This window comes from Condylura cristata, unplaced genomic scaffold (assembly GCF_000260355.1).
Source record: "Condylura cristata isolate star-nosed mole 26May11 unplaced genomic scaffold, ConCri1.0 scaffold00022, whole genome shotgun sequence".
Lineage (NCBI taxonomy): Eukaryota > Metazoa > Chordata > Mammalia > Eulipotyphla > Talpidae > Condylura > Condylura cristata.
This window is the reverse complement of record NW_004567123.1, coordinates 33,375,983-33,386,444: the sequence shown is the minus strand read 5'-3', so window position 1 is coordinate 33,386,444 and position 10,462 is coordinate 33,375,983. Positions and strand designations below refer to the sequence as shown.

At 56.1% G+C, this 10,462-nt stretch overlaps 1 protein-coding gene across 1 annotated transcript in view; it reads left to right on the top strand.

The window, feature by feature from the left end:
* ZNF217 (zinc finger protein 217) overlaps positions 1-10,462 on the top strand; it is a 31,323-nt gene that overhangs the window by 13,490 nt on the left and 7,371 nt on the right. The window contains exon 2 of the mRNA XM_012728134.1: positions 9,066-10,438. Within this exon, the coding sequence (XP_012583588.1) occupies positions 9,424-10,438 (1,015 nt within the window). The 5' untranslated portion in view covers positions 9,066-9,423. The remainder of the gene's footprint in view (positions 1-9,065; positions 10,439-10,462) is intronic.

Below are 10,462 nucleotides of genomic sequence, written 5' to 3'. Positions count from 1 at the left end.
CGCGGACCCCCAGATCCGCCCCGCGGCGCCGGGGGTGATGCCCGACGGTGAGCTGGCTGCCAGTCCTGCCTGGGTGCGATAAGGTGCTTTTTCTTTTTTCCTCCCGTTTAATTCTCGAGATTTGGTCTTTTGCCGGGGACTTGGCGCGGCCCCGCACGCCGGGAGGTGTCCTAGTGACTCCCCGTTCCGGCGGGAGAGCCGGCGCCAGCTGGGAGCGGCGCCGGGCGCCCCGAAAGGGCAGGAGGGAGCGAAATGTTAGCCCAAAAGTGCTGCTTTCTGTTTTCGAGAGGGAAGTTTGTGCCAGCAGCGCCGAGTGGCGAAACCGCGCAGTTTCAGATGTAGGAGCCCTCCTCACTCTCGGCTTGGCCCCGAAGGCGAGCGGCCGGGACGGGGCGGGCGCTGCGGGGCCCGCGGGGGGCTGCGGGCCCGTGGGGGCCCCGGCGGTACCTGCCCGGGAGCGGGCGCGCCGGGGTCCCGGCCCCCGAGCCTACGCTTTAAAGGATCCGGGGTCGGGCCACGCAGGACGGGAAGCCGCCTTCGGGGGCGGGCGGGGTGGGGGCCTGGCGGGGCTCCCCCCAGGCTTCCTTCCTGGCGCAGGGGCGCGTCTCCATTGGCCGCTCCTGGGGACCCCCGATGGTCTGTTCCCCCTCGGAGCCGCACCGGCTCCCCCTCCCTTTTTCCCCCTCGAGGGAAGGATAGTCACTTCAAAGTTGGAGGCTTTGCTGAGCTGTTCCCCTTTGAAATTCCTGGAGCCTCGATTTATCTTTCCCCATCAGCCCACGGGGCTGGAAGCATCGAACATTCCTCAGCGTGTATGAAATAAATGGCGGTTGCCAGGGGTCCTTTGCCCGTTTATTTTGGGGGGGGGGCGGGGGGGTGCGGCCGTGTGTTATTGGTCGCCAGATATCCGACGGCCTCGCCTGTTTCCTAGTTTTCTAGATCGTTCGGGACCAGTGAGCTGTGTGTTCTAAGAGCAGCCTAGGTCTGATTTGGTTCAGGTTGATTCAATTATGTCTTCATCGCTTTTGAGTTGGGTGAATGAGTTGACATGAGATTAAGCTCAACAAAAGAATAGGCAGGGTAACAACAGCTGCCGTCCAGGCTTGGCGACTAGGTGGGGGTCTTGGGGGCCCTCTTACCTTCTTTGCTGCGTCTGGAGAAATCCATTAAAAGTGCTTTTACCGTATGGTTCCCCTCCCCCGCCCCCCATACCGCTCTAGGAGATGGGGCCGCCTTGATTGATACCAAATAAGACTTAAAATAGTAAATTTTGTAATACTTGGAGAGTGAGTAATGGATGGAGAGTTTCTACAAAGCCTCTCGTGTCTGTAGTGACAAGTGCGGAGTAATAACCTAATTGCTTTTTGTCTGAAAAATGGAAGTCAAGCCACTAGTTGGTGCTTGCTGACTTAATCATGTGCTGAGAACTTTAAAGGTGTGTCCTCGGCGGTGGGTGGCTGTTTCTTCTGGGAAGTCCTGTTTATTTTAGATACTGTTTTGTTCACTATTCTAAAGGCCCTAGTTGTGTGTGTGTTTAGTCCATGGCTGCCCTTTTAAATCAGTTATTATGACTCTTAAATCCAGGAGGCAGTGACTTGATGTTAAAAAAAAATGCCAGTTGTCAAGAGCTACCGGGCAGATTTGTAATTTACTCAGCTTGTTTGTTAGAACAGGACTAATGACCCTCTTGTTTGGGATTGTAATGATTTGGTGGGAAGAGGAGGCTCTTCAGAGTTGCACATTGTATTTGCCTGCTGCAGGCGGAAGTAGGGAAAAGATGACTTTTCTAGTAAGGACACGCGTTTTTTTTTTTTTTTTTTTTTTTCTTTCTTTCCTGGGCGGGGGCTCAGCCCTTTCTGCCTCCACCACCCTTCTGGCACTTGCAGTCTGACCTTGCTGTTTTCTTACTGAGGCCTGAGAGCGCAGTTTAGCACTTGTCTGGGTTCAGGTTATTATTCCCTTTCACATCTTCATCCAAAAAAAGGAACCAATATAACCACTTGATAAAACTGGCAGGAAACCTCCCTTCCCCCCCACCCCCCCAAGAGTGTGTGGAGCACAGCTTGGTCCTGACACCCCCTCCCCCCCAGTTTGGGGAGGAAGGGGGAGGAGCCTGGATTTCTCTTAGTCTTTACTTTTAAGGTGGAGGTAGCTGCCTTCTCCGGCCTCCATTTTTGGCAGTGGGCTCCCGGGAGGCTTAGGAGCCCGCGTCCCCGCCAGCCGACTTTTTAAAGAGGAAATCTGCAAGTGAGACTTAATCATGACACCACTTCCAAACTGATGAAATAATGAAGGAATAGAATGGCCCGAGCGGCAGAGTCCCGGCATCGCCTCTCTCTCCTTTATCAGCACTGATTATGAAATGGCATGTTTTCACCACGGCAGGGCTCGCAGGGCTCTCGGCCTCACGCTGAGCCTCTGCATCCCAGACGCCTGATTGGGGAGCCCCAGGGTCCGCACCATGGGGTGTTTTCCCACTTTATGAAATTACATTCTTCCTCGGTGGCAGGGGCAGGATCTGGTTGAGCAGGGTTCTGAGGCTCCTGAGGGACCTGGCTGCCTGGAGTCTGCCACTATAGCAAAGGTTCTACTGGTACCTGGCCCAGATTGCAATGGTTGGGTCCTTTTTTAATGTTTTACATGGAGCTCTTTTTGGCTGCTCAGAAAGTTCATCGCCCCACTGGCACATGCCAGCGTGGCCTCAGTGCTTCGGTTTTTTGAGGCTGACTTGTTTGGGTCTGACTTGTGGTGGAGGGTCTGTCCTCTCTCCTATGCCTGACCCCACAGCGTTGTGTTTAATAAGTGAGCTGGAGGTGAAGCTGGAAAAGGGGCTGACTTCTCCTGGATGCTGTTGCAGCAGGGTAACCCAGACCCTGAGGGCTTGGGCAGGATGGTGGGGGCGAGGCCTCGCAGCAGTGACTCCGCCCGCCCGGGACCTGTGGCCTGGTTTGCAGATGACTGAGGTGTGTTCGAGCTGCGGGCCTGGGCGGTCTTCCCTGAGCAGAGCAGCTGGCTAGCTAGGGTTGGCAGGGTCCCCTCGGCGCCCTCCTGGTGGTGGGGCTGGCCCCTGCCCGCAGACCAAAGTCCCCGTGGTGGGAGAAACTGCCTTTGGACACCCATCCAGACTGGGGGGAGGAGGGGCATTGGCTGGCTTCAGTGCACGTGGAAGAAAGACCCAATTACACAAAGACAGCAGGAAATGTCTCAAATTCGGGGGAGGGAGCTGGAGCTCCACAGCTTTGTGGACTCTTTAGGGGCAGGACGTAAGCCCCTGGCTGAAGACCTGGCTGTGGGAATAGTCTGAGGGCCTGGTGATGGGCCAGCCTGCAGTGGGGTGTGGGGCAGAGAGGAGTTTGACTTTGGCTGGCGAGAGTGGCTAGAATTCTGCCTCTGAGGAAGTAGGAAGGGCAGGGCCGGGCTTTTCTGAAATCTGCAGCTCCTGATGAGCAAGCCAGTCTCTGTGATCCAACTTGCAGATAAACAGGGGACGCCCCTGCAGCCAGTTGCCTCCACAATCGCCCCTTTATTCTTCACACTGGAATGCTCATTAGAAAACTTTACATTTGAACATTTGTTGAGGGACTGTTCTTAACATCCCATGACTTCCTGCCCAGGGTAACTGCATAACTGAGTTACTGGAAATTTGGGGCCAATTTGGTAATTTTATGTTCGAGTTGAGAAATAAACTTATTAACCTGAAAAGATAGCCGAGCAGGCCGAAACTTACTTGGAGCCTGCCCCGAAGCCGCCTGCCCTGAAGCCTCACCAGCGCAGTTTTAACCAGCCCCCCCCTCTGCCTCCCCAGGGCCCTTCACCTGGGAGCCCAGTACCAGGCCTGTGGCTGGCGGGGTGCTGTGCGCTGGTGTTCTTTCGTTTCTCGCGTCGAGGAAGCCTTGTGAGTTTACAATAGTGCGTTTGGACCGGAAATGGAGAGTCTAGTGTGCTGTTCTTGAGGCTGCACTTAGGAGGAAAGCTGTTTTTTTTTTAATTATTACTAAAAATGTTTCCATTTGTCCTATTAAATCAGGATAACCTCAGTCAATTCAGTTATGCCAGGAGTGTTTGTGATGTTTTTTAAACAGCGGTGAGTTTGTCTCAGTGAAGATGTTTGCTGACTGCATGCGTTCATAGGAGGCTTCCCCCCTAATTTTGAAAGCAAACAGGTGACTTACAACTTTTAGTATTTACTCAGCAAAGATGGGCAGGGGGAATTTAAATGTTGCTAAAGAAAGACCTCCTGCTTAAAAGGCCTGGCCTGTGCTTGTTTATATTCAATCTGAAGTTAGTTAAATTGGGTATAGTTAAGAGCACTTATCATTGACCTTGTGGAAGGAAAGGCTTAGGTGTGCAGGGCTGTGGCTCCAGTTGTGTGTGTGAGTGTGTGTGTACGAGCTGTTTTCCTTGTAGGGAGCTGAAGACAGTAAAGACAGAATAGTTTGTTTTGTTTCCAAGCTTGCTGACATCTGTCTGGTGTGCTTAATCTTGTTTAAAAATCTTTTCAAAACACTTCGGAAAGGCCTGGTTACACAGTAATAATCGAAGCCCACTGATAGCATTGCTTCATCTTGCTGAATGAAAACTCCTCTCTGGCACCCCTTGTCCTCAGAGGTCTCCCTTTCAGGCCAGGTGGGCTTTTTAAAGCCAGTTCACAGGCCGCAGTGTCTCTTACTGGCGAGCACACTGAAACCAGAACTGGCGTGTGGTGCACGAGTCCGCACTCAGACCCTTTTCCGGACCCTCCCTGAGTCCCTGAGCCAGTTTTAGCTGCCCTCGTGCCGCTCCCAGGAGGTGCTCCAGTGCCCTGGGCTGCACCTCTGGAGGTGGAGACTGGCCCTAGCCGCTGCCCAGCCCTGCCTGCCCCTCACTCTGCAGCATCTTTCCACCGGCTGTTAGGGAAGCAGGTGGACAGCGTCCCTGCCAGGGGCTGCGACCTCGGTGGTTTCCGTGAAGTACAGGGAAGAGTTTAAAGTTCCATGTTTTGATCGCTATTGTGATGGTTCTGTAGAGTCCTCTTCACCTGTCAGATTAAGAAAAAAGAATACAGGAGGTTGACAGGAATGGAGTTTTTGACCAGGCCTGGGCCACCCTGTTGAGGCGACCCCTGGCTTGCCAGAGGGGCGTGTTTGTTGAGGTTGAGGGTTCACAGCCACTTACTTGGAGATGGGTAATTTGGGGGGCCGGGGGACAGGAGGTGTGCGGGACACCAAACATTCCGTGGCTGTAGATGGAATTTTTATGTTTTTAAGGATTTTTAGTACCTGTCATCTCATACTATGGAAATCATCACTCTGGACCCTGAGACGCAGGGGCCCGGCGGCGAGGGCCTTCAGGGGCCGCCTGCTTCCGGGGCAGGCGGGGCGCAGCAGCACCCCGTCAGCGAGGGGGTGGCAGGTACCCTCACTGGTGGCCGGAGCATTGCGCTTCTCTGAAGCGTGTCTAATGCGGTGTGTGCGGGTTAGAGCCCTCGAGGCGGCCCACCGAGCGCGAGGAGCGCCAGGCTGCGCTGCAGGCATTGGGCCGCACAGCTCCTGCGCCCCTCAGAGGTGGTGTTGTGGCGAATTGGGGGGAGGAAAAAAAAAGAAAACTTAAGTCATCACTTAAGCCAGAATAAATTAAACCCTGGTATTTCTTTAAAGCAGAAGCAGACGTTTGAATAGCTCTCTTGCTTCCGGTTTTGGGCACTGCTGAAGGCTCAGTGCTGCCTTTCTCTTACTCGAGCAAAGGTCTGATGTTTTTGGGAAAGCCGAGGAAGCATGTTTGCCAGCGGTGCCCCTCGGTGAGCTGAGTGTGTTCCTGTGGCTCACTTCCCCACGAACTTCAAAGCAGCCGAGCTGTGGCCGTGACCGAAGGGACCCCGCTGCCCCCTCCTGCTTTGCTGACGGCGGGCCCACTGGGCATCAGCGCGACATGGGCGCGGCCGTCTCTTCTGGGGCCACAGCCCCCCTCTGTCCACTCAGAGGCTGCTGGTCTTAGCCGAGCCAGACTGTTCCATGGGCTCTGATGTCACTCGAGCATCACCACGGCCGCCTGGGGAGCTCTCCCTGTGCGGCAGACGAGTGGCAGGCCGAGGGGGTCGCTGCCGATGGAGACGCCGCGTGACAGGCTGAGGCGGTTTCTGTCCTTGTGGCCACAGGTCCAGGTTGGCGCGGAGGGTCATGCTGGCGGGCAGTTTGGTGGGGCCCTGAGAGTGGTGATAGATCCAAGGGGTGCAGTGTTGCTTGTGCTGATCCACTTCGTGGTGCCATTAAACGTGGGTCCTTATTTTTATTATGCTCTTGAAACCGCACAGAGTAATTAGGTGGTGCCCATCCGTAGCCAGGTAGGAGGCGGGATGGGCACTGAAGTTCATTTTACTGTCAGGTACCAGAGGGGCATGTCCTGTGTGTCGGGGCCTCGGGGGCGGGGGACCCCTCTTGGCACTGCGCGGGGCCCACAGGCCTCTGCTCCTGGGATCTGATTTGGTGGCGGTGGCAGAGGCTGGCAGTGACAAGGACTCCAACAGGTGGTTTCAGAGGTGACCAGAAGCCACGGGAAGCCGTCGCTGGTTGTGGTGGGAGACTGGGGGTGAGGAGGGGGCGTTTTTGGGGTGAGTGGTGAGGATTTGCCACGCGGGCAGCTGGACACAGTCTGGAGCAGAAGCTTCCCTGGAGTAAGAGGCACTGTGTGTGTTGGAGGAGGGGAGGGGGGCCTCTTCCCCGCTGACACCAGAGGACTCTGATCTTCAGCTCCCCAGCCTCGACCCCGGGGAGAAGGCAGGCAGCCGGGCCAGGGACTGGCCTCCTTCCTCTCCAGCCCTTGAGCTGGCTAGAGCTGACTCGACCAGATGGCTGAGAATCTCAGAGGTCCACAGGAAACCCACTCTCTGCTGCATCTCCCAGCTGGGCTGTCTCCCTGGCAGGAAGTGCGAGGCTTGCCCCCACCTCAGTTTCTCATCCAGAGGTTGAGTTTAGGGATGGTGTCTTCTTTTCGGGGAAAAAATATTTACAGAAGAGTGGCGTTGTCCCATGTTTAAAGATTCTACAGACTAGTCAGATTTCTAACAAATACTGACATTAACAGGCCGAGGGCAGCCAGGGGACTACCTTTGATTTTGCCAAATAAGGACACAGAAAATACCCCCACGGCCATTGCCACTTTTACTTTTTCAAGGGGCATTTTGACAGAGGACCTCACTGAAGGCCAGTGTCAGTGACACGAGTCCCTGGGGCTGTGGGGGGGCTCCGGTCCCTCAGCTCCTCTCCTGCATGTTGTCCAGTGGAAACACCGTGGCACTGCCAGCCTGGAGGTGCGCTGTTATGCTTCCGGGCTGGCGCTCGGTAAATACTCATTGGATGAGCAAACGATGACTAGAAACCTCAGTTACCAGTCACATGGCAGACGCAGCGTGCGGTCCTCGTGCGCCGAGGCCCGAGTGTGCTGTGCGTCTGGCCATGCAGGCGGAGCACTCCTCAAGCCTAGGCTTTGGGGCTTTCGGGCTGATGCTGTGATGGGGTGTGTGCCCCAAGTGGAGACGCACCAGGCGAGGGGGTGACGGCCGGCCGGCTCCGGGTGCTGCGCGGCCCTGGACGCCGCCGCAGCAGTGGTTGGGCGCCGCCAGGGCCTCCTCTCGCCCTCTTGGACCTGCTGTCCCCGTAGAAATCTCTCTGCTTCAGAGCTCCGCGAAAGGGAGCATTTTCTTTTTTAACATGTAAAGAAGAGCTGCTTCTGGGCTTCTGAACCTACTGTCCTGGTCTTTGAGGAAGTGGAGAGAAGGAAAGTAGGTTTGTTTTGAACTTGCACTGCAGGGTAGGGAGTGGTCTGCAGGCCTCTTTGTTTTCTTGGGTGTAATTCACTGACTTCAGTTAGAGCAGCAGGGGCTTTCTCAGCCAATTCCTGTGCTCGCCCCTGGGTGGGGGTGGGTGGGTGGGTGTGATCTCAGGTTAGTGCTCCAAGAATGAAAAGTAACCTCCACATCAGCCTGCACAGCTACATGGAAGTAATGCTTCACCATCCTAACCCCTCCCCCCCCCTCCAAAAAGAAAGAAAAGAAAAGAAAACCTGGCCAGTGTATCTTGTGAACACTCATTAAAAATGAGAGGATCATTTTCTGGGGAAAGATGCAGCCATCTGACCAGCCGAGTTGAGGGTTCTGGTAGAAACTTTGTGTGCTTTTTTTTTTTTTTCTTTTAAAAGCTTCATTTATGCATACAAGAATTGGGGTGTGCGCAGGCCAGAGGTTTTGGGGTGAGGACTTGTCAGAGATGGTAGGAAGCAGAACAGGCAGATTGACTGTTGGGCCCAGTTAATACACTGCTGAGGGCCCCAGTGGGAGGGACAGGAGAGGCCTGCTGGGCCTTGTGGGTCCCTCCCTGGCCGGGGATCGAACTGGCGCTGCGGCAGTGGCTGCGGATGGCTTCGTGGTGCTGAGCTTTAACCCGCTGCGCCCTCAGGGAGGGCCTGACACTGTATCCTTGAGTAGCTCTGTGCACTGCTTCCTTACGCTTTTGCACAAGGAACTCTCCTGCAGTTGGCTTGGTTCTCCAGGCCACCCAAATACATCAGGTTCTCGTGGCAAGGTGGACGGCCATCCTGGGGGATTCTGTGCTTCTGAGTAGGGAGTTGGGAGAGTCCTGCTTGCGGGTGAACTCTTTTGGTGTGGGGTTAGGCATGTGTGCCCCCCTGTGCTTCTCTCTGTGTGACTGCTGGAGGCACTGGCTCAAACCTTCTCACCTAAGGAGCTGACATTCCCAGTCAGTTTTCACGAGCCTTCCGGTTTCAAGGCTACAGGTGGCATTTTAGTGACATTCAAAATGAATTCTGCTGAATTGAACAGTTTTCTCCCATGAAATTTGGCACTTACGGTCAGATCATTACAGCTCTGTATCTTAAGTTTCTTAACGGTGACGGTCTGTCAGCTTAAATAGCTGCACCCACTGGGTAAATGCTAAGGAGTTAGTGAATACACAGCCCTGGGCCACACTCTGGCGGCCTTAGCGGAGGTGAGGAAAGCTGGGAGGGGCCCGCAGCTCCCCTCCCCAGCCTTCCTCTTTCCAGGTGTAGCTCACTGTTGGCTTTTTTCCGCCTAGGTTTTGGAGATCCCTTATCTCCCGGGTGCTGGGATCGACTTCTCGCTCAGCTGAACTGCTCCCTCGATGGGGACAAGGAGAGAGGTGCTCTGGGCTGACTCCTGAATCGGAGCGTCGGACATCTGCCCGCCTTGTTAGCGGAAACAGCTGGTGACGCCTCTGCTTCCTGAGACTTCGGAGACCAGAAGTTAGAGGAATACACACTTTCTCTGGAACTTGGAGGATAAATATTTGCTCCAGTTTTGAAGCCTGGGGCTGCTGGAGGTGTGAGTGACGAGTCTTGCAAGTGTCCTTACTCCAACTCAGAAATTGCTGCCCGGGTTCATAGCTTCCCCTGCGACCCCAGAGGGACAGGAAAATGCCCACCCAGTCCCTCTTGGTGTACATGGATGGGCCGGAAGTCATCGGCGATGCGCTGGGCCCCCAGATGGAGCTGGATGATGCCGTGTCCATGAAAGGGACTCCCTCGGTCCCTTTCAGGGCGACGCAGGACAAGGGCACGGCCCAGGTGGAGGGGCCCCTGCCCCTCGACTGCATGTTCTGCAGCCAGGTCTTCGCGCACGCCGACGACCTCAACAAGCACGTCCTGGCGCAGCACCGGCCCACCCTCTGCGAGCCCGCCGTCCTGCGCGTGGAGGCCGAGTACCGCAGCCCTCTCGACAAAAGCCAGGGCCGGGCGGACCCTCCCAAGGACAAACCTGGCAAGGAAAATGAAGAACTGAGCTGCGAGGTGTGCGGGCAGACCTTCCGGGTGGCCTTCGAGGTGGAGATCCACATGAAGAAGCACAAGGACTCCTTCACCTACGGGTGCGCCGTGTGCGGGCGCAGGTTCAAGGAGCCCTGGTTTCTGAAAAACCACATGCGGACACACACGGGCAAGGCGGGGGCCAAGGGCAAGCTGCAGGCCGGCCTGGAGAGCCCGGCCACCATCAACGAGGTGGTGCAGGGCCAGGCCCCCGAGAGCGTCGCCTCTCCTTACAAAATCTGCATGGTTTGTGGCTTCCTTTTTCCAAATAAAGAAAGTCTGATTGATCACAGGAAGATGCACACCAAAGACAGGGCTTCCGGCCCAGGCCCCCAGGCCGGCCCGCGGCAAGAGGGCGCGCGGGCCCCGGGGGAGGAGTTCCTGCAGTTTCTCAGCCTCAGGCCCACCTCGCACCCCGAGACCGGCCGGCAGCCGGCCAAATGGATACCTCAGCTCGACCCCTTCACCACCTACCAGGCCTGGCAGCTGGCCACCAAGGGCAAGGTGGCCGTGTGCCGGGAGGTGAAGGAGCAGCCCGGGCAGGAGGGCAGCACCGACAACGACGACTCGTGCTCCGAGAAGGAGGAGCTGGGCGACATCTGGGGCGCCGGCAAGGGCCAGGCCGAAGGCGCCGGCAGGGCCCGGCCGGGCA